The sequence below is a fragment of the Lissotriton vulgaris genome, chromosome 7, assembly GCF_964263255.1.
Source record: "Lissotriton vulgaris chromosome 7, aLisVul1.2, whole genome shotgun sequence".
Taxonomy (NCBI): domain Eukaryota; kingdom Metazoa; phylum Chordata; class Amphibia; order Caudata; family Salamandridae; genus Lissotriton; species Lissotriton vulgaris.
In genome coordinates this window covers 133,153,104-133,177,694 of record NC_141695.1, presented here as the reverse complement: position 1 = coordinate 133,177,694, position 24,591 = coordinate 133,153,104, and the positions used below count along the sequence as shown (strand labels likewise).

Here is a 24,591-nt window from a genome sequence, read left to right as displayed (position 1 = left end):
TCTCCTTAGATGACATCTGCAAAGCTGCAACTTGGTCTACACTGCACACATTTACAAAACACTATTGTGTAGATGTGCAAGCAAAACAACAAGCTAGTGTGTGCCAGGCAGTCTTAAGAACACTCTTTCAAACCACTGTAACAGATACAGGTTAGCCACCGCCACAAACAAAACTGCTGTATAGTCTATGCACAGTATATGATCTACAGCTCATATGCCTCGAACAGAAAATGCTACTAATGCCCACCCGCCTCCCCGGGTACCTTTATCTGTTGCATTGTTATCTTACTTAGATACATCTCACATGGATATCTCTTTCTATTTCTTACTAACTCCATCATTACCCTTTATGGTGAAAACAATCTGGGGAGGGAGTTGATGCCTGTGCGCACTATCATCGTAAGGAGGAGTCACCTATCTTGTGACTACCAACACTTCTTAGAACAAAAACAAACTGCAAATATCCGAGCCCAACTCCAGATGGCGATCTATGCACAGTATATGAATCTACAGCTCTACATGCCAAGAACAGGTGCATACTGTTAAGTAGCATTTTCCTTTAGTCACTTCTACAAAGTTTCTATGGTTAGACTTAAGGGAGTTTAGTTAGCTGAGACATATCCATTAATGTGTATTTGACTCATTCATTGCTATATTTGTTAACAAAAAAAAAGTGCATGCACCCAAAATACTTCTCAGTAGTTCCCTGCTGCTTACACCACCCAATACCCCTGCCAACGCTGCCAAATTCCAGTAGCAACATAACTACCAACCATCATTCTCCTACAAGTGTAAGAATTTGAACTATTCCAGGCCATTTAAACCTGTATTAACTGCCTGGATGTGCTGCTATTATTTTTTTATGTATGTTCAATTGCCAAAAATTCTGATGGGCCTCATTTATGAAAAACGACAATGCAACACTTTTCATAGCGCCATCCTTGTGACACCATGGATGCGCCGTATTTACAATACGGTGCTCCATGTCACAAAGATTGACCAGATAAGTCAGGAATCCTGACTTATCTGGTGGTGCAGTAATGATGCATTGCTGGAGTGTGCCGATAAACTGACGCAACTCCAGCAATGATGTCATTACACATTGGCAAGCCCCATCTAAACAGCCCTGCATCACTCCTTACGCTTCCTTGAAGCAGGCGTACGGACTGCGACAAAGTCAAGTCATAGGAGTGGCGCAGTGAAATCTCATACAAGGCTGTTTTACATGGGAAAGCCCACCCTGTATACATTATACTTGATGCAGGTATAATAGAGTGCAGCACTTTACAAAGTGACTTATCTGCCTAGATACGTCACTTTGTAAATAGGGCGTAGTGTGGCACATTTTTTCCGCCACCGCAGCATCACAACAAGATGACGCAGAGGTGGCGTAGGCCCTCCTAAATACGGGCTTGATGTGCTACCTGAGAACTAGTCGAATAGCGCCACCATACAGTGGACTTTCATAATTGCCGATGTTGATAATTAAGTGCCGGTGCAGAGAACCAGCAAACACCAGCACAAGTTATGCACGACTGGGCCCTTTTCACAATTGTATAAATTCTTCACACTTTGGAAGACAATACAATACACTAATGTATGTTTTTGTTTTATTCAGTGCCTCCATCGAAAATGACTAAAACCAATGTGACCTGCCAGTCATGCCTTGATATAAGTTCCACTTCCTGTTACTCCAAGGACACCATAAAGTGCACCGGGGATGAGACAAAGTGCATCCGGTACTCTGTAAAAACGACTACAGGTGAGTCACATGCAGGGTCATGAATCAGATGATGTACAAATAATTAATTTTGCAGTTAGTTCATTGGCTTATGTCTCAGTTTAGCCCAATGCAGATTGTTGTATGGTAGCTGCGCACTAGTCACAATTAATAACACTTTCTTCTCGGATGCAATTCCAATCTGTAAACCACCAAAGAAACCAAACTACTATTTAAATGTTTGCATACCCGTTCCAAGTAAAGAAGGCACTCCATAAATGGGCAAGAATATTCAATCTTTAACCATCGCTTTCAACCAAAATCATCGATCTGTCATTATTCACAGATTCATGAACCTCATCAACGTCAATGTGTTTCGGATCTTGATTCATTCCTTCATCAGGAGCTCAAACCTGTTGAAATAATGAGAACAATAAATGTCAAAATATTCTTCAAACCAAACCACCATTCCATACTTCATAGCTTCATTACATCATAATGTACTAACAGAACTCGAAGCAGCTACGGCTCCTATCACATATTACTCTCAATTTGTCTTTGACCCTGGACAGTGAACCCCTTTGTTTCGGGTAAGTTTGTGTTTTATAATTACCCGATACATACATGCAAATAGAGATGCATACACTCAAAAAACAGGAGCCCTAAATCTCATGGTGATGGAGGCTCACATAAATTCAAGGGATTGATTGACCTTCTGATTGTTCTTCTGCACCCTTGGCTCACAAGCATGGGTGCTCACAAGTACAGGTCTGGAATTATGGCAAGAGATGATAGGTTGAAGGGATAGGGCGACAGTGGCAAAGCTGGATTGCAATGAGCTAAATTACAAGCAGGCAGATTCTCCCAGCTGCTCCCACCTGCTTGTCTGTATAAATTGCAGAAAAAGGTTCAAAGTTTCACTTAGATAAATCTAGAAAAATGGCAGAGGTTTTTCAGAACACAAATTTCGAATAAATATGGTCGTTTTTCAAATGCAAAGCAAAAGTGACCTTTCAATAGATTTTGCTCTATGGTCTTGCACAAAGTTAAATACTGATATACTCCTATGCAATTCAATTTCTGGGGGTGTTGGCACCAATAGATCCTTGGCAGAAAATAAATCTCATTTAGAATGATCTAGTCAGTGGCGTAGCAAGGATGATGCTGTTGGCTCGTATGCAATCAAGGAATCTACCCCCCCCCCCCGAGTTGGAAGTAAAAACAGCCACAAATTAAAGCCAAGTTGATCCCCTCAACCTCCCGAGCCGTGCTGCACCACTGACATGGCTGTACAACTTCACATGGCCTCTTTTTTTTTTTTAAAAATCCATACAGATTTTTCCTTCACTTCTATCTTTTATTGTCTTTCATCTCACCACATTGTCCGGAAACAGATTCCCGATTCCCAGTAATATAATTTTCTGAAAAAGATGGGAAATTGAATTTTTCAGTGATTTCACCCATCTTTAGGCCATAGCCAGCAAAGCTATCCCTGAAGATAGCCAGATCTTGTGGGCTCTGGACATAGAGCTTCCACAACAGATCCATAACACAGAAAACTCTGATTCTCACAGATCTGCCAGACTAGAGCCTCAAACAACATCAACAATGAAAATATCATGAGAGTTGACAATATAGGTGTGAGCCTGAAGAGATGGTGCTCCCTTACCAACAAGACCAGTCTTTTGGTGATTTCATATGCCCAAATGTGTCCTGTTTCTTTTGAGGCTACAGCAAGTTGACAAATCTTTGCCGAATGATAAAAGCGATCTTACTAAGTAACTACAGGGTGTAGTGTATGACTAGCAGTGTGGTTGCGACTATTACACTTGCGTAAAGCCCAAAGCGTTCATGGTATTGATCAGTTCTGGGGTTGGTTTTATCACTACACTGTCTATCCACAGGTTAAAATCTCTCATAATAATGTTTTCCTAGGTGATGACTGAACATGTGAAGTCAGTTCATATGCTTAATGCTGATGGGTGTGTCACAGTGTTTGACTTTGAGGTGAAAAGGCATTTGAGTTAACTGTATAGTTTGTGATTGAACCACAAAGCACCATCAGCCACACTTAATTTGTAGTATTGAATTTGTATCCCAGCAGAATAAACTCTTTGTATTTGATAATTCAGTGGCCTTTGTACCATGTGTTCATTAACCAAGGAATGGTATTTAGACTACAACAAATAGTTATGTATTGCAAGGTTATGTTTAGCAGCTAAAAGTGGATAAATGACGCTTACATTTAAACTAGACTGCGAACCCCGACAACGAAGGTCAACGGTTAGCACCATTTTGAGGTCAAACACACAAAAGGTAATGGGAAGATACCTGAAAATTGTTCAAACCACTGGCATTTCCGATGGATAATATTCCAACATATTTTTTCACCCGTTGTGCCACATCCCTCTGACACACACTCTTAAATACATATATGACCCTGCTAGCCAACATTGTCAGATCACACAGTCTCAATATAATTTCCTACGCAGACAACACCCATCTCATCCTCTCACCCACTGACGACCCCATGAGAACCAACTTCCACAGATGAATGATGAATGTCGTTGACTGGATGAAGAATAGCTGCCTGTAGATGAACACAAAAAAAGATGGAAGAATTGCCATCAGACCTAGTGTTATATTCCCCAGTTAAGACCGTGTAGCGAAGCAGCTTATCTCTTATATTGTAATCACAAATAACATTTTCAGCTGTGACCTTTTTCACATATTTGGGTGCTTGACAATATTGAATTACTTTCCCTGAAACGAAAGTTGGTAACACATCAAGCTTTGCACAACATTATCAAAATGCCCTGAACATCATGTACAAGGTCTCATTTTGCACAATGTAAAAATCTCTTCACTATCTTTATCAATGGGTTACAGGGCAATCTACATATTCATAACATCACTAATCTATACACATATCACAAGCTGATTTCTAATATAAAACATGAGCATCTCAATAGATTAGCAGATCTTGTGAGGGATGCCCAGTTCATGACCAAGATGGGATCCTTCTCTCTATCCCATCAGGTGATGGGGTTGGATCGCCCCTTAGGGGGATTCTTGGCTCTACACCTACACACACTCTATATACACTTAGAGTAGGGTCCGCATCGTAGGAGTATGCCCGATTACTGCCTTGTTTTATATGCCTGCATATACACATTGTTTTAGCACTCTACCTACTGTTTACCCTTTTGGTGCTTGTAATCACTTTTATCTGCTTCTGTCTCCTAATCATTGCAGCACACGTATTTTATGCAGGAATAATGTTGGTTCAATAAATATTATTGAAAACGTCCCACTGTGTATTTTCTGTATATTTCTCTAAGAAGAGGTGAGCATGAGTGACTGAGCGAAAGGTTCTGTACTGTTTCAGTGGCGGCCAGAAACCATTTGCTCCCTGATACGTTATGGAGTCTTATGGTGGCACTGTGAACTAGCTGGTCTATAGGCCACCATATCCTGTGGGGATGTACAGAACCAATCTAGACACCAACCCCTTAGTTTATGTTGTCCAAACAATGCACAGGTCCCATGGATTAGTAGGAACTACACAACACTAGGACCCACACCGACTACCTCCAACCACACCAGAAACCTTGGAATTCTCATTTATAACAAGCTCACCCTAAAACCACTGATCTGTGCCATCTCCTCTGCTTCCTTCCGCACTCTGAGCATGCTATGAAGATTTTCAAATGGCTACCTCCACACAAGAAGCATCATGATAAAAGCCCTCACCAGTGAACTTGACTACGGCGACTCCCTCTAAGTAGGAATTGCTGCACACCTCGTACAGAGACTTCAAACGTTACAGAACAATTTAGCCACACACATCCTCAGCCTTCCCTGACAAACACACCTCACACCTTAACTCAGGCAACTCCACTGGCTTCCTGTACAGAAGAGGTGCCAATTCAAGCTGCTGATCCTTGCATACAAGGCTCTAGACAACCAAGGACCCGGCTACATTAACCACCACCTGAACTTCCACCAACCATCGAGAAACCTATGGTCTGCCTTTCTCTCACTTGCCCATACTCCCTGTATCTATTGAAGCAGAAGAGGGAGATGCTCCTTCTCCCAAATCACAGCAAAGACCTGGAGCAGCGCCCCACACAGGTCCAGCTCACTTCTGGAATTCTGACTGGCCTTCAAGACCTGGATGTTCGAATAGGCCTCTGGGACCTGCAAGCGCCTGGATACCTCATTAGGTGATTACACACGCTTTATAAAACCTGATTGATTGACTCTAGTGAGAGGCCCATCTCATGCAAATTAGTACTGACTATCCTACTCACTTCATAACAGTCCATCATGAATTGCATGTGAGACCCCTCCAGAACTGAAAACACGGAACCCAGCCCAGTTTCATTCTTATTAGTCCTTGTCAGAGAACTATAGCTTGGATCCTGTGGCACAGCAAGCAAGGGACTATCTCTGGGCATACCCTTTGCCACTCGTTTCCCCAAGCACACAAAGGATGCTGAGAGGAATGCTTGCCTTGAGTTACATTCCAATCCATTGTTTTATAGTATTCATTAGTGTGATGACAAAAGTGTGACAAGTAAACCCAAACATGGGTCCTGTGTTCACTATGCCCCATGAGCCAAGGCGCACAGTACTGGCAAGTCCCAAATAATCTGGAGTTCCTGTATTCTGGTTCAAAGGGGGCCTGGCCCGGTTGTTTAGATTAGATTCTTCCTATTGGAGCAAACCAAGGTGAAGAGTGTGTAGACACCCTAAAGGAAAGTAGCCAATTGACTACTACCTGTCACTCCCATTAAAGCCCCAAATTCAGTATTTAGGTGGCACCTAAGACACCAGAATTTCAGATCCTGCTGACCTAAGAAGAATAAGGACAAAGAACAGTTGAAATACCTCGAACAGAGGAAGCTGTGCCTGCCTGCACCTAAGTCATCTTATCCTGCAGCTGTTGAGTCTCCAAAAGCCTGGGAGACTCTCTTGCCTTCAAAAAAGCACCTGGGACTCCCTTGGACTGGTAGAATCAGTCCCCTGCATGTTGCAGGTAAAGTAACCAACATCAGCCAAGTGAAGTACTAGACGCTGGGCTCATCGAAGTGGTGGACCAAAGCAAAGTAGGGAAGCAGAACTCTGGGAGTCGTAGCCCAGCTCTCATTGACATTGTTAGCCCCTGCAGTGCTTCCTCTGATCTCCAGCTGTTGAGATCTTTCCTGATGTTATTAGCCACAGCTAAGGTTTGTTGGTAGCCTCCAACCCCTTCAGTCATCTCTCCAACAAGAGGGCACTTAATGCATCTGATACAACCTCACTCCTATGTTCCTGCATCACCTGTTTGGTGGCATCGACCACCATTTGTTGATGGAGCGACTGAGGCGCGCCTTTAGTGCATCCACCCCCAGTGACAAACCTTTCCAAATGACCCTGCATCCATAATCCCTGGGCAAGGTACACAAGAACTGTCTGTTCCACTCGGGTCCTGGGACCCCAAAGACCTCTGCTCTGTAAGAGTATAGACCAAATCCGACCACCAAGTGCCCATCAGCACAAGAACTAAAAAAGCCTGGGTGCTTTTAACAATGACAACGACAGCGACAGCATTGCGTTGACGGTCCTACCCATCACCTGATGGGTTACTCGCAATTCTAAATTGTTTGACAGTGACTGCTGTGTATTCTACATTCCCCGCCATGGTAAATATGTTGCGGATGTTTGTGCATTCACTTATGCAACTGTTTTCAACTGCAAACTCCAAAACGCACTTACCTGATCACATAGCTTTGGTGTCCAAATATATATAAAGATACATGTTATTTTTAAACATTAATGTGGATCTCCTTATTGAGTTGTGTGCATCATTTATTGACTCTGTTATACATCATATGAAGCAGCGCAATACCGGGACCTCGAGCAGCAGACCGGGTCCTCAGCCAGAGCAAACCACAAGCCCCAGAAAGCAGTGGGCCAAGCGCGGAAGGAAGCCAACGCCCCCAGCACCTGATCGACTGTATTTCAAGACCTCGCGTTTCCCGCTTCAAGGGACGCGCGTGCCGGTCAAAGCCCGGGCCAAGGGCGGGCCTGTTTGAGCCCTTTCAAGAACAATCGAGGACGGGACGGGCGACCCCCTTAACATCTGCTACTAAGGGTAGTGCGTGTGGGTGCAACCATCAAGTAGGTTGATATTGATTTGTTACCATCAGCCATACCAAGGAGGAGTTGATTCTACCCCTTTTAAAATCATGTCTTCATCTACAGGTGGGAACGCCAGCAAATCAATCACTGGAGGTTCATTAATAGGTACTCTGGATAAATTCCTCGTAAGAGCGTCCTCTGTCTTAACTCATAAAATTGAGCTGACAGAAAAGAGATTATCGCTGGATATTGCACTCGACAAAAGATCTTCATTGGGAAGTTTGACCAGACTTGGTCACCAATCCCCCATCAGGCTGCTGCCAATGCTGTATCGACCAGCTCTGGGGAGGGCAAGGGAAACCAGCTAGTGCAACCTGCTGGGTGCTTGGTATGCCCCCCGGTAAGTGACGCTGCTTCATTGGACATTTGTAATGTCATTAATACTAATTCTAACACTATTCGCTCTAGATTGCCGTCATTTAGCGTTAAAACCTGATCTGCCTATAGTTCAAATCAGGGGTACTTCAACCAATGGTAGGTTTGACGACCAAAGGAAGCGGAGTGGGGTCCAAGCCCAAGCGAAAGGAAGGAAAGCAAAAATCATGAAAGCTTATTCAGCTAATGAGAATGTGACTCCACCCCCTTCCCACAGTTCTGCCACATGTCAAACTATTAATGAAGTGGACTCCCTTGGGACGTATTACCTGTTGAGCTGGGATCGACTTTTTGGACTAAGTTGGAACATATGTTTAAAAAGACATGCCTCCTAATATATGATAGAATGGACTCTATAGAAAGTAGACTTGTGTGTCTAGAACTATCTATCGCATTGGCCCTGGCGCGGGGTGGAAATCGGGTCAATGGGGTAACTGGTACGCAAACGAATTTGACTGGGCATAATAATGCAGTTGTTGACCTGACAGCCCCACAGAATGATAATAGTATAGTTAATGCTGCCGCCCCATTTAGGTCTCCATATCCCTCCCCCTTACACTCTTCTAGTAAACCAGTAGCGTCCAATCAAGCACTGCAGAGTGGCAGGAAAAGTCAAGTGGAAGCCAATAGACCTGTAATCCAACAACCATTAGGGAATAATTCCCCCCTGCTCCACCTACAAAAAGCCTACCATGAATAGATCTTCCACCTGAATCAGCCCCTTATGCGGTGGTCCTAGTGGGGGTTCCTTCATTGAGCCAGGATAAAAGGGATTCATACATGGAGCTCAAGAATAAATGTATCCATTGGCTTAATACCAACCAGCCACTTCCCACCCATGTATCTGCTGAAATCGTGTTTGCTAGAAGAGTAGATTGGGTGGGGTCGCGGGCTTAGGCTATAGAGGGAGATTGTGTAATTTTCAACTTCAAGAATAAGAGGGCTGTTGAATATATTTGCAACTGGGCCCATGTAGGCCCAGCGTCCCTAATTCAATCATTGCCCTTGACTTACATTTACCCATCAGCATTCACTGCCCCTAGAAAAATCTTATCAGATGGGGGGTTACAGAATTGGAGTACCACAGGGGGCATAAGGATGTTTAATAGGTATGACATGTTGTCTGGGCTGGAAGACTGCGATTGTCGACGACTATCTGAACGTTGCCCGAGGTTTAACGCAGTGGCCTTCATTGAGGAAAACTTAGACAAGAGTTTAAATCTATCTCTTGACAATACCAGTTCTCAGGGAGAGGCATTGTGCCTTAAGCCTAATGGATTTCAACTAAATGTAGAGAGTGTAGTCTCGAACCAGATGGATTGTGAGGTAACACTAAACTATGCTCTGAGTGAGATAAATGTACTTCTAGCTCCTGAGCCGAATATAGAGCATCAGCGTGATCTTTTAATTAGTGGGGTTGAGAATGTTGGTAGATCTTCTAGTAAAAACTGCGTGATGTCACAGGTATCCTGGAATATAGCGGGTTTGGTAACAAAACTAGCGTTGCCTGATTTACCGATTTTATTGATAAATTTGATATTTGCCTCTTTCAAGAGACTTGGTCGGTGAATTCTGTATTTCGGCTGGGGTATCTCAACTTCTATGTTCCTGCTGTAAAATAGAAAAAGGGATGCCCAATAGGAGGACTAGTGATTTGGGCTAAGCAGGATTTAAATTGTAAAATTCAATAACTTCCTGTTTCAAATAATGATATTCTCACAGTGAGACTCAGCTTTCCATGTGGGGTAAGCATCAATATTTTCAAAGTTTATGCAAGAGGCCACCCGGGAGGGAAAAAGTCTGAGACAATATCAGCTCTAGATGTCCTAATTGAGGCCTTGCCTAGCAATACACTGCCTCTCGTAGCGGGGGATTTTAATACGACCTTTGAGCCGCTAGGGTATGACGACCACAGTTTAATGGAGGAGGAAGATTCAAGATGGGGTATTCCCCAACTTGATTTGGTACCTATAAAAAAATGGACTGAGGCGGCAATACAACTGAAGGGGCTAGGTATGGGGAACCAACTAAGGGCAGCCAATGGCCGAATGTCATCAGACAGGGCAACAGAACGTATGATAATGGCCACAGGTTTAGCTGTATAGATTACCTGCTCGTCCATCTAAAATTGTGGCATTGCCTCGTGGATATGGCGGTAACGGCTCGTATAGAGAGTGATCATAATCCCCTTACCTCCTTATTTAGGTTGGGATTAGATGGAGTTGTAGTAGAAACCCAGGATAAAACAGCTTCTGACTTTGCTCTATAAAACAATGAGCACCACCTTAAGTGGAGCAAAGTTATTGAGGACCCTGATACCTTAATTTCTATTAAAAATGATGCAAATAAGGTACTAGTAGATCTGGGGTCTAGTGCCATTAGTGGGGACTTCCATTATTTTATTATCGAAGCCCATACTAACATTTTTGGTCAACTTAAAATACATTTTTGTAAGTCGGGCTCAGGTAAAAGTAAATTTAGAAAAAAACCCGTGGGCTGGTACAACGAACCTTGTCGACAAGCACGGGCCAAGCTGGGTTTAGCACTAAAAACGAGGGAACCTAGTAAGGTAAGAGGGGCACGGGGCTGTTATAGGAAAGCACAGCTAGAGGCAAAAAAAATATGGGACGAGTGCAAGTGGCAGGAGCTTAAAGAAGCGTGTGCAACTAAAATTCCAAAACTTAACTGGGACACATACAAATAGGAGAGGGGTGGGTGTCCGGACCGCCCGCAGAATAATGTCGCCCAGCACCTGTGGGTTGATTATTTCAAGCCACAATACGCCTGTAGTGGTATGTGATGAGAGCAATGGTACACTCACCTGCACATTTTGTGAAGGAGCTGCTTTCCCCCTAGAAGATGTTGATAGGGAATTATAGAGAGTAACTGAGGGAAGAGCACCGGGTATTGATTGCATCCCTGCCGATGTGTTTTTAAATGACAAACAAACTTGGCGATTATACATTGCCTATTTGGCAAACCCTAGAGCTCAAGGAGCGGCTGTCCCTTATTCTTGGAAGGCGGCAGAAATCGTTCCGGTGTATAAAAAAGGGGATAAGTCTCTTACTATAGGCCTATTAGTCTAATCGACTCCATTCAGAAAATCATGGGAAGATTACTTTTGTATAAAATACAGACTTGGATGGACGAAAATATCATCTTAAGTCCATTATAGGCCAGCTTCTGCCCTAAAACAAGCACAATCGATCAAGTTTTTCGTTTTATTACCCTCTATTGGCGGACAGTGGTCTTGGGAAAAGGGGCTCTGTATGCTGTATTGGTTAATTTGAGGGCAGCTTTCGATTTAGTACCACGCTGTAAATTTTGGCGAGTCTTGGAGGAATTGGGGATGGCTCCGGAGTTGCTGACACTGATTGTGCACCTGCATGTGGATAACTTTGCCCGGGTTCAGTGGGGGTTGCAGGGTGACGTTACGGAAACCTTCCCCATTGAGCGAGGAGAGCGACAGGGATGCGTTATGGTGCCTATCCTGTTCTCGCTCGTCATCAACGGGGTGGCGGACTACCTTTCCTTGGCCCCCACGGATGCCCCTGTGTTGGCAGGTATCCGTATCCCAATCCTCATGTTTGTGGCGATAACTTGATTATCTCCAAAACCCCGAGCGGCCTCCAGCGAGGCCTCCAACGGTTCGGAGATTTTTGCCTTTTGCACGGTCTGGAAATAAATACTGCCAAGACAAAATTTATGTCTTTCAATGAACACAAATCGTTCAGAGGTAGTATACATATGAATAATTGTCCATTAGAGCAGGTTGATGTTTTTACCTATCTGGGTGTTACCCTGCAGAGGGATATGCGTTGGAATAGCCAACTTGATCTGGCTGTTTTAAAGCACCAACAGCAGTCAGGATTTCTTTTACAAAAATGTAAAACCTCGCTGACTAAACCAATTAGTCCAGCCTGATACATTTATGGGATGAAGTTACTGTGTTCGGCCCTATATGGAGCCGAACTGTGGGGATTCGAAAACATAAAACGCCTGTCCTTGGTGGAGAATGAGTTCCTACGTAAAGTTACCAGTGTCCCACAAAGTACCCCACTAACACCACTCTTATGGGATCTAAGTAGGAAAGCAGTTGAAGATCTGGCCATTCTCTGCCCATTATTGTATTGTCGTAGAATATGGACTACTGAGGAACTGTCGCACTACGCCCAGGGTCTTATGGATATTATTGAAAATGACTCCTTCCATAAAATCAAATGGCTGAAGGAGATTGGATCCTTGCTAGTGAGATTGGGCATGACCGAACTATGGAATCACCCTATAAAAGCAGTCTTTCCCTCTAAAAAAATCCTGAAGGGAAGATATTGGGAGATGGTCTTCTCATCAACATGTTCGAAGGGACTTTCTTCTCACCTCACTGGACGATTCCTTGAATTTAAGGCCTGGCCAGCGCTAGAAAGGTATTGGGATGTTATTGAAAAGCCTTATGATCGTAAACTGTATTTCCAATTCAGGGTGGGAACTCTTCCTACAAGGTTATTTACTGCAAAATGGGTGGGGTCAACTAGTGACAGATGTTTTAGGTGCATGGACCAGCAAGAATCTGTTAGTCACATCTTGTTCTTCTGTCCTTTACACATCGCACCACGTCGTAAGTGGATAAAACCAATCTGTCGATTAATGGGTACTCGAAGATATGCAGAGGCCCTGGGAATTCTAGGTTCAGACTCCAACCCACCTATAGCCATAGCTGTAGCGAAGTTCTTGAATTGGGCCTGGGCAATACGGTCAAAACTTATGCTTTTGCTTAGCGAGTAGTTGGCCCATTGGGTTATTTCTTAGTCTCAAGCCTATCCCAGTAAAAATAATTGTTTGAACAAGTAATGGGGAATGGGACCCCTTCTCAAGTGGTAGACACTGTCTGTTATTGATCCACTCCCTATCTCATATAACAAATTAGTGAATATGTTAATAACGCTCTTTTGTAAGTTTGATAATTTTAAAATAATTTTACCCGATATAATTTTTTAATCATTGTATTCAACAGTTGCAGTATGGAGTTTAATTGTATCTTAATTATTTATATAAAATATCATATCATGGCTGTTTTAGATTGTATTGAATATTTGATGAACGTTTTATGGTGTGCTTTTATGACTTAACTGTCGAATAAAGTTTATAATGACAAAATAAAGATACATCATATGAAGAGCTGGCTTCCCACATGCAGTAAAACTATATGTCTGTGCAAATGTAATGGTAATTTAAAATTGGAAATGTGTTGACTTTATGGCAGTGTGCTATCACACCATGCATACTCCACAATATGCCACTCCACTTTACACTACTCGTCTCTACAACACTCTACCCCACTATACTCTACAACACTCCTCTCCACTCTGTGCACTTCCACTCTGTGCACTTCCACTCAATGCCATGCCACTCCTCCCCACTGTACAACACTCTACGACACAGCTTGCCACTCCACGTAGTTTCCCTCCATCCCACACCTCTCTACTCCATTCTATCTGACTCTATTGTACACCAGTCCAATTCAATCCCCCAAACCAATCTACGCCTCTCCACTTGTGTATACCCCACTCCACTTCACTATAATCTACGCCACTATAATCTACCTTTTCAATCTACCATACACTAATCCACTCAATCTACTCCACTTTAATGTACCCCACTCCACTCCAATCCACCCCACTCTACTCCACTTCAATCTTCCCTACTCCACTTTACACAAATCTGTCCCATTCCAGTCTACTCCAATCCACCCAATCTGCCCCACACCACTATTCCGTACTCCAATCTACCTATCTCTGGTCAATTCCAATCTAGCCCACTCCACTGTACCCCAATCTACCATGTTCTATTCTACCCCAGTCTACCCTTCTCCACTTCACTCCTAGTTATTCCACTTCAATCTAACACACTTTCAACTCCAATCTAACCCACTCCAAATCAATCTACCCCACTCCAGTCTGGCCAGTCTAACTCTAATCCTCCCTTCCAGGGCTGATCTATATGTTTGATTCCGCCCGAACAGCCAACTTGTGCGTTGTCTCGTCCTTCTTATTCCGCCCAAACAGCCAACTCGTGCGTTGTCTCGTCCTTCTGGCTGTTCGGGTGGAATCAAACATATAGATCAGCCCTGGAAGGGAGGATTTCACATTGGGATCCCCCTACATCTTTGAGAGCTGGTACGAATGACCCTGGGTCCTTGATGTTATTTTAAGAAAAGCATACGAGTGTCTAACAATAGCAACGATTTGACCCTGCCCTAACGAAATTACCACTAAGATCTATTGGCGATGAAACATGTTGTCTGAAAGGAAGTAGGTTTGCATGTATGCAAACCGGTTTTAGATATCTGAGTAAGGACACGAGAGAAGAATAAAGTTGGTAATCAGTGTCGCTTACTTCAGTTTTTTATTATATTGGGTCTTGTCTTGTTTGGTAGTCACAAAAACACATAAGGGTGTGTGTTATTTTGAATCCTTTTTGGATTATTTTTTTGGGACACTTATAAGTTGTAGCAAAATGGTTGCCGATGATGACAAAAGTGAGCATAGCTGGTGAGTACCAATCAGCAAATCCACTGGTGGTGCGCACGTGAGGTACCATTTTGCTTTTTTCACAATTTGTGTCACGAACACATGTATGGGTGCGTTGTTGGGTATGTATACCTTTGTACCCTTCTTTCAAGTACTGATGGGGTATAACTGTCATTTGACAAAGAGACACTTTTATAAAGAAGGCAAACAAAGTGGAATAACACTACCTTGTAAAGATTAAGCAGTGTTTAAAAGTGAAGGAAAGAATTCCAATTCCATAATAGAGATTTGATAAGCCTGAGGGAACAGGTCTGTTGTATGTATTGATGTTTTAAGAGGAGGGCGACCTGCTCCTTATATTCCCTCTACAGCTCTGTAATGATAGGAAGGCTTCTAAGGCACCAGATCATGGTTTTAAGTGTTAACAAGCATTAGAAATGCAATAGGTCTCACATTTTCTTGAGTTAGAGCTATTGGCGTTTTAAATGGCAGTTTCTTTTATCCTTGTGGTATGGAGTGGAGGTTTGTTGATTGAGTAGAAACATGTGGGTTGGATTTGAATTGTTATTTGGGTAAATGTGTGGCCTGGATTTGCGGAGTGTAAATCTGTGGCCTGGTGTGCAATGGAATTATGTGTATAGTAATTATGTGATGTAGAGTGCAATGTTACAGAGTAAAGTTGAGTATAGTGGTACAGAGTGGCGTTGCACATAATGCAATGGAGTACAGCAAAGTGGCACAGATTGTAAAACAGTGGATTACAGTGGTGCAGTATAGAGTATAGTGGTTTACAGTAGAGATGAGTGGTTTAGAGTGAAATGGTAACAATTTGAATTTATTGGCATAGAGTGGATTGCCATAGAGTGCAGTTTTGCAAAGCAGAGTGGCATAGAGTGGAATGGTGCAAAGTACAGTGGAGTGGCATAACCTGGAGTTGTATAGAGTGCAGTGGCAAAGAGTGCAATTGTTTATAGTGGAGTGTGGTAGAGAGCATTAGCATACTGTAGAGTGGGGCATAGTAGAGTAGAGAGGAGTGTAACATGTGCTTATCATTTTATTGCTGCTACAATAAACCAAACATGTTTTTTCTTTCTTTGCTTGTATTCTATGGAGGTTATAGTCTGGCCCATTGTGGAGCCTGTTTATACAAACAGGGTGACATGATATGCATGCATCTGAGCACTGACTTTGGGAGTTGACAGCTGGCTAAATAAACAGAATGGTCACTGCTGCATGGAGGGCAAGCACTTTTTTAGTGGAAACATACAACTTCTGCCCAATCAAAACATGCACTCATGCCTCCAAAAATGTAGACAAAGGGAAAGCCCCTCTCTCTTGATGCACACATACTCTTCTGCCAATAGTTGCACTGACACCCCAGACCATAATAAAAAGGCTGTTTAACATTTAAACTACAGGCGGATTTGCATCCCTCCTCTTATAAAGTGCTAACATTAAAACAATGAAGTAGTAGCCCAACAGGTTTATGCATCTGCTTACTTATGTGCGAGAGAGGGCATGGGTGTGAAAGTGACAGAAAGCGAAAGAGAGATGGTATATAGAGAAACAGTTATTTCCATACATAAGTGAGAGGTAGAGTGAAGAGAGAAAGGATGAGAGAGTGCATGAGAGTTACAGCAAGGTAGAGTTATAGAGAGAAGGTGTTTAGAGGTAGTTGAGGAGAAAGAAGTAGAGGGGAAAAGATGAGAGAGAGTGGAGAGGAAAGCAATGGGTTATAATGAGGAGGCTACACAAGTGAATTGAGTGGGATCAAAGTACTTAGAAAGGAAAAGCATTGGACCTTAAGATGAGTAAGAACAGTGAAGCTGCCAGGAAGCGTCTGGAAGGAAGTCTGTCAATCACCCTTAGGCTGTGCAGTGTGCATCCATTTCTATGACTGCACGGCAGCTTGGGGAAGGGGGGTTATTGTCAGCCCATTCTGTAGCACTTGTGCAGCATGCATGCTGCGGAACATCCCAAAGATCAGACACAGAATCCCCAATGACCCACACATAATGTTTATTATGCATGCATTGAAATAGCCTGCTGTAAAGTAGCTTTACATCACATGTCTGCGTGAGAGGAACAGAAGAGGCCTGCTGCTTCAGCAGAGTAAAACATTTAAATTCTCACCGCAGCTGACACATGTAATTTTTTGGGTTCGGCTCTAGGCTGCAAGCAGACAGCTACAGAAGTGGATGCAGTGTTCATCATACCCCAGGGGCCTGGATTAGTTGTATTTGCGGCATTAGTTTTGTGCTAGACATGAAACACAGAGACAACAAAGATCCATTAAATGCGAGCTCAGTCAGAGTCTGCGTTGTGGGCTTCAGGCAGCTACCAGCAATAGGTCAGTGCTACCGCTGCAGAGAAGTAAGTGCCTGCCAGGCGGGCAACTACAGCCAAATTTCGAGGGATGGCTAATTTTTCCAGCCCTAGGCAGAATGGCTCTAAGAATTGGTGAAAACACAACAAAGCCTCATTAACGATTGAATGGTTGTTTAAAGACCTGTGAAGTACTCAATGTGGCTGCAAGAAGACGTCCCCTGCCTGGGAAGCGGTCTCAGCCCTGACTGACACACACAACTGGAGGGGGATGAAGCCCTGTGAACCCAATGGGTGTTGCGCCCCTGGTGCCTGCATTGTGTTTTAGTAACTCCAATGCTTGCCGCTATAGGATAGAGATGATACAAATAACGAGCAATGCAGGATAGCTGCTTTACTTCCGGATCCTAAAATCACGCTGTTTGTGTTTGGTTTGAGTAATGGAAGGGTTTTCTATGGCCAACCTTTACCCTGTTCAGTGAAAGGAGCAGTTCGGCCGACAGAAACGCTGTGTGAAAAGCACAAGCAAAGCTTTTGAAGCAAGGAAGTGTTTATTTTCTGCAAGGCTCAAAAAGGTCTTCTTTGTGAGGCCAGCAAGAGCATAACAAATGAGCTAAGCAAGTTAACATGAGCAGCTATGCACCCTGAAACAGCTGAGATGAATAACAAAGTGTCCGGGGTCCGATTCCAGTCCGGTAGAGTCAGACGTTTTTAGGGCTCGGCCTACGACACCACTTCGTCAGAAGTGGGGCGGAGCTCCGAGCCGTTGTGTTACGGGGCTCAGAATAGTGAAGTAAAAATTCCTCACTGCGCAAGATTTTTCCGTAGTTTATTTTGGCATCTGCATGCTAATTGGTCCTCGCAGTGTTGTGTTTCTAGTAGCCTTCACGCAACATGCCATATGGATTTCAGTCTGTGCACTTCCTGCATATTCTGTGTGGTTACGCGCAGGGGAGTTCAATAAATTGTCAATTACGAGCTGCCAGGGTGCCGCAGTAATTGAACCCAGATGTTCTGGGCGTGTTCACCAGTTTGCAGTGAGTTTGGTGGGCGGGTCCGTCTGCATCCTTTCATGTGTAAGTGTTGGCATTTGAAGAGCTGGTTTTCACATGTGTGTGAGTGCGCTGTGGATGCGATGAGGAGACCGATACTGCAGATAAAGCTGAGCATGAAATGGAGATGTCTGAAGCCCAGTAGAGAGTGACAGACAGCTATGACTCCGAGGGGAGAATGGCTGAGAGGCATGCTGTCAGTCAGCGACGCAGCAGGAGCAGGCAGGTAGATCACCAAACTGTGGATATTGTGTAAGTGATGTGGAACAGAACATCAGATGCTTTTGTGCGGGTTTCAAGAGTCGTTGAATCCTCAGGTGAGACGCCTCCTTGACATTTCACAGGCAATGTAAACTAATACCATGCCTTTAGGGCATTGGCGCTTTAGAAAAAGTGGTGCTACAGCTGCAACACGGGCAAAGTCAGCACGGATTATGAATATACGTTAAAAACAGGGCCAGCATTGAAAAAACGAACATTAGAAAGTTGTGCGCACTTGTCGTACAAACATAAAATGCTCTCTTTGTAAATGTCCCAGTTATTTCGTGAGATAAGGACCGATTTGGGCTGTCATTTCGAGTGAGCTACAATATGCAGCCCCTCAAAATACGTTTGTACAGGGGTCACATTTATACTATTTGCAGATTTTGTGGCCACCTGGTATTTAGCAGGTGCGATAAAGTCTGCTTCTGGAGCGCAATGTAGCCAGCTCAGTCCTGCGACGATTTAACATGAGAAAAATGCCTGCTAATTGTTTTGCAGGTCACTGAACCCGCCTCCAGCCTGGGTGACTCCTGCACTCATGCAACTTAGGATCGCAGCTTCTATGCTTACATTTAATGGTTGCATGTACATGAAGACAGCCTGAAAACACACCAAATAAACATGTTCACGCTTTTCACGCCATCTTAATTTACAAGTATTTACTGAGACATTCGCATTCCCTCAGGAACGCAGCCACGGAGGGCCTAGGGGGACACACCCCACAGTTTGAAGATGTCTGCTCTAAGTCCCTTTACTCAGCCCAGCACATGGCAATCGCCAGCATCAGGCAGTCTAGAGTGTTTCTTTGAAGATGTCTGCTGTCGTTTTGAGCTATGTAAATGTAAATGTACAGGAATTTATATAGCGCAAATCACCAACCGGTCTCTAAGCGCTTGCTTAGGGAACCCGTCCTGCTATTCCCCTGTGAGATAACCCCGGCAGGGTATCCGCAAGGTGAAAGCCAGGCATCCCGCCGCAAGGGGCCATTGTGGAGATTAAGCAAGCTATTGCCCAGAGTCGCAGAGTGTGAACCCGTGAATCGAGTAGGCACCAGAGCGAGAATTGTCGAGTCCATGGACATTTTAGGACTCAAGACCCCACCGAGCCGGGAATTGAACCCTGGTCCCGGGCTGACCTCTGCTTCCAGGTCTGCCTCTTCTAACCAGTGAGCCACACTTCTCCAGCTATGTTGTAACTTCACACGCTGGATGCCTCTTAAAGTCACAAGACACAGCGAGTTGAAACATGATTGATTGAATGCCGATCATAATACCAAGTGTGTCAAGGGCCATAGAGCAAGCAAGGAGAATGGTCCCCCATTCACAAGTGGATGAACAGTTAAGTACAGGAATTATCAAGGTTCACTGGGTTTCCCATGTCTCTAGGGCCCAGGGTGTGTATGTGTATTACTGTCTTTGTATGTGCAATATGTCTCTAAAAGTGCATGAATGTGTTTGTGTGTGTCTATGTGTATGCACTACTGCCTCTATAGTCTCTATATGTGCAACTCTGCTTGTGTTTGTGTCTTAGTGTGTACGTGTCTCTCTATATATCTGTATCTCTGTTTTTGTATGTACATCTCGTGTCTGTATGTGCGTGTCTGTGTTTACTTTTTTATCTGCGTTTTTGTGTCTGTATGTGCATCTCTGTATATGCGTCTTGTTAAAGCATAATGTGGAATTTTATTCATAAATTCTGTTCTTCGGGTGCCATCTGTGTAAGCCGCCACGTTGTATACAACTTGTTGGCTGTCATATGACACTTCCATCTGTTTCACGGCGCAGTGAGTGCATAGTGTGTGCCAGAGTGACAGCGAGTGCAGAGTGAGAGTCAGTGCTGAGTGAGTGCAGAGTGACAGTGAGTGCAGAGTGACAGTGAGTGCAGATTGACAGTGAGTGCAGAGTGAGTGCGAGAGTGACTGTGAGTGCAGAGTGAGAGCAGATTGAGTGACAGTGACTGTGAGTGCAGAGTGAGTGCAGAGTGACTGTGAGGGCAGAGTGAGTGCAGAGCGACTGTGATTGCAGAGTGAGTGCCTGGAAAATTAGATCTGAAGCGATACTACATTTCAAAATAATTTACCAGCATGAAACGACCTCCTTCGATCTCTGCTCCTGATCCCGCAGGGATGCAACCGCACCACTGTAGCTCAACATCAGCCATAAATCACACAGACGGGCACAGCAGGGCCCGATAAAGTATTTCTGCTTGTCTGCTTAACAGCACAGATCGTAAGTGTGAATGGCCCAAATGCCGTGCGGCTGCCATTAGAAATATTCATGCATCAAGTTGACTAGTGCATAGATAAGGGCACGTCATGTTTACTCGAAAGTTAAAAAAAGCAGCATGGTAACATCCCTCAATGTGAGCACCCTTTGAGGGCATGAAGCAGTGTCTCCCCCATGGCCTATCACCAGAGGAGCTGAGGGAGAGGAGACAGGGGAGAGAATTAAAGCTTCAGATGGCCAAAATAAAAAAATTAAGCTGAGGAGTAAAAGCATACACACAGTGCCTGATAGAGATAAAAGGGTTCATATTCCACCAGAGTGAGGGGGAGGTTAAAGATGACCCAGAAGAGTCCCAGAATAAGGGGGGGGAAGGAATTCTCATGACACATCTGAGAAACAGGGGGATGGTTCTCGGGTGTGATTCCCCAGGGTGCCCTATTTCCAAACCCTCTGCTTTAAGTGCTCCCAGATAGGACACAGGAAGCAGGGGGACTCGGTCTGTCCAGTGACACCACTCACTGGTGGGACCGCTACAGGAGTGGCCAATATGGCCTTATGGGTAAGCAGTGCAAGGTGCAGGTGATAGACCATGCCTTGATCTCCTCTAGTTGGGAGATAGAATCAGAGGGTGAGCTGGTGATCCCTGAGGGTTGGAGTTGTCACTTCCATAAGGTGAAAAGTAAATGGGGGCCTGGTCACTGCTCTGAGTGATTCCGGGGCTAGCCAGACCATGGTTGCGGGGAAGCTAGTTGACTCAGAGCAGTACACTTGCCAAGTGTGTAGGGTTACTCAGGCCTACGGGCAGGACAGTCATTCTGTCCTATGGCCCTGGTGCTCTTGGAATGGGGTGGGAAGGTGACCCAGAGGAGGATCATAGTTAGTCCCCAAATGCTTGTAGACTGCATTCTAGGGAATGCGTTGCCCCCAGTATCAGGAGAAATGAGAGGGGGTGGCTGTCAAGGGCACCCTGACTGTTCAGTTTTCTGGGGGAATGAATCCCAAACAGAGGCTACCGGATCCCAGATGGAGACTCAGGGTAAGGGAGGACTCACCCCTATCACCTGTTCATCCTCAGATTACAGACCCTGGGTTGATTGGCTAGTTTCAGGATACCACCCTTGATCTGGTGGGAGGTAGAGTGGAAGTAGGGTGCAAATCACCGGGGGCTACTGCCCCGAACTCTGAAACACCTCAGAGGTCGGGGAAATTGCAGGACCCAATAGGAAACTCCATACCAGTCACTGACACTGACAGCGGTGAGTGGAATGTTTTTTTTAGTTTGTACTTTTTTTGCAATTTCACCAAAAATACAACTGGCAGTCCAAGGAAACACACATGTTCATATCATTAAAATGTATACAGACATGGCAATAAGAAGAATATGACATTCCATTAATCTGGAGGACCCGACCTGGGATCCAAATCCCCCCCAAATACCATTGTGTTGTTTCTACTCTCCAGTTTTCTCAAACCGTCTCTATGTTGAGTCATTGGGGGAACCCCAGCATGTACATTCCGGTGTCATTCTGGGTATTCCTGTCCATCCCAGGGTCTGATGTCATGTCTGAGTCATTGTCAAAAGGAGGTACAGCGTATTAAAAAAAAGTAGGACCTGTACTTTTAAGTACATGTCCTCCCTGTAGTGAAACAATCTTACATTCCGTTTTCTATAAAGCAAGGCCTATCTCTCCCATAGGATAACTTTGGGACTACCTAATTACATTTTATAAGTACATTTTTTCCAATTTGGAAGAGATAAGACCTCCACGTCTGGTGTACCTGGAATCACAATATTAAACCACAACTTATGATGAAGTCAGATTTTAAATTGCATTTCTGGAAATGCCACTTTTAGAAAATTGGTATTTGCTTACTTTAGCCATTTAGTGACTGCTGCCTGTCTCCGTTCAGTCTGGTTTGGGGACAGTTGTTTTTTGTGTATTCCCTCAAGATAGCCACATACAAAGGGAGCTTAGGTCTGATTTGATTGGCCATCCTGTGGGATGGGTGGGAGGAGCTAAGCACAGCCTTCCATCCTGGGAAATGGGAGGGAGGAACTGGGCAGTCTCACACTTACACATTTCAGCTGTGTCCTGTCCACACAAAGGCAGCATACCTCCTGTAGTGAGTCTGGAGCCAGGGCCAGAAGGGAGGACCTCTCTGCACTTCAAAACCTTCTTTGAAGTATCTCCCACTTCAAAGGACCAATTGGGTCTAAATACTGAACCTTTGACACCATGACTTCAGTATACTTCTGGACCTGTGAAAACCCTGCTGAAGGACTACCACTTAGCAGGACTGCTGCTTTGCTGGACTCCGGCCTTGCTGTGCTACCCTGTTGCCTGCTGTTCCCCTTCCTGGGTGACAAGGACTGGACATGCATTACTTGAACACTGAGTGACTCCACAAAGGTCTTCCATCTTACTTGCATCTGAACCTGGACTCTGCCATCAGTGAGTCTGCCCTGCCAAGTAGAGCCACACCAGTCCTGAACCCTTGGAAGTGAGATCTAAAGTGCTTCTTTAGCCAACCAATAAAACTTCATTGATGCGTCTTTAACTTTGCAGGGATGAGAACTGGTGCAACTCCACCTTAGGGAGGATCAGAACTGGTGTATCCTCTGTGCTGGGTGGAGGGGAACTTGCGCATCGCCTTTGGAACTAGCATATCACCCTCAGAACCAACTAATCCTCTGTTACAGTAGCAGATCCAATGCATTGCATTCGGTAACAGTGCATATCCCTCCAAACTGACACATCGCTGACTTTGCGGGGAGATAACTGACACTTCTCCTTCTGTTGCTGGATCGGGACTTATACATTACCTTGGATGCAACCTGAATCTTCCTCAATGTGGACGTAACAAGGATCTAGGTACTTTTGTTCAGCGGGCCTCAGTGGGTCCCTGTAGCTAGCTGGCGATCTGTTGCAGTTGGCCTGAACTTTTGACTTTGACCCGGTTTATGGCGACCAGATATCCCAAATAGGCGCTTATTGCTTTTAAGCTCTATTTTACAGTTTATTCTTTAAAAATTCATATTGCTAGTTCTACTTATTGGAATTTTGTCATTTTGGTCCTGTTTTATTTATAAAATTGAGCTCATTTTCAAAACCTGTTGTGGAGTCTTTTTGTGGTACTTTCACTGTGCTGCTGTTTAAAATGGTGCAAAAATATTTTGCCCACTACCTCTTAAGTTAAGCCATACTGCTCTGTGCCAAGCTGCCAGAGGGTGAGCACGGGCATATTTGTAATGTACTAATGTAATGGTACTTGTATAGCGCACGGATCACCATGAGGCATCTCAGCGCTTGTACGAATACCGCTGAGGAATCCTTTCTGGCCTTTCCCTGTGAAGTTCCCATCCTGGGCACCCCCAAGGTGAAGCCAGACCTCCTAGCGATGTTGGGGCCGTTGTGGAGATTAAGCAAGCTATTGCCCAGAGTTGCAGAGTGGGACCCATGATTAGAATAGGCACTGAGGTGAGAATGATCAGGTCCGGGGCAATTGAGCCCAAGAGCCACCAAGGAAGGAATTGAACCCTGGTCCGGGCCAGACCTCTGCATCAGGGTCTGCCGCTCTAACCATTGAGCCACACTTCTCATCTGTGTGTTGTGACTTAGCCTGACTAGGATTGTGGTTCCTGCTTGGACAGAGTGCATACCTCTGCCAACCAGAAACCCAATTTCCAAAAGTGGCGAACAAATTATGTATCCCCCTGGCTCTCTCCAGAGTCACATGAAAGCTGTGCTATCTAGATGCTGATAAGTATTTCTAAAATCTTCTGGTGCTCAGACCATGAAATTTGGTAGTGTACTGGTAATGATGATATGGTATGAACAATAATGTGAATGGTGGCCAAAGGCCCAGGCCCACCTATGATGTGTCCGCATCCCAATGTTCACACCCTCTGTCATCGG

General features: G+C 44.4%; 1 protein-coding gene across 1 annotated transcript in view; it reads left to right on the top strand.

Moving 5' to 3' along the window:
* Positions 1-24,591, top strand: part of LOC147701001 (phospholipase A2 inhibitor gamma subunit B-like) — a 121,366-nt gene that overhangs the window by 92,829 nt on the left and 3,946 nt on the right. The window contains exon 4 of the mRNA XM_086929823.1: positions 1,619-1,762. Within this exon, the coding sequence (XP_086785949.1) occupies positions 1,619-1,762 (144 nt within the window). The remainder of the gene's footprint in view (positions 1-1,618; positions 1,763-24,591) is intronic.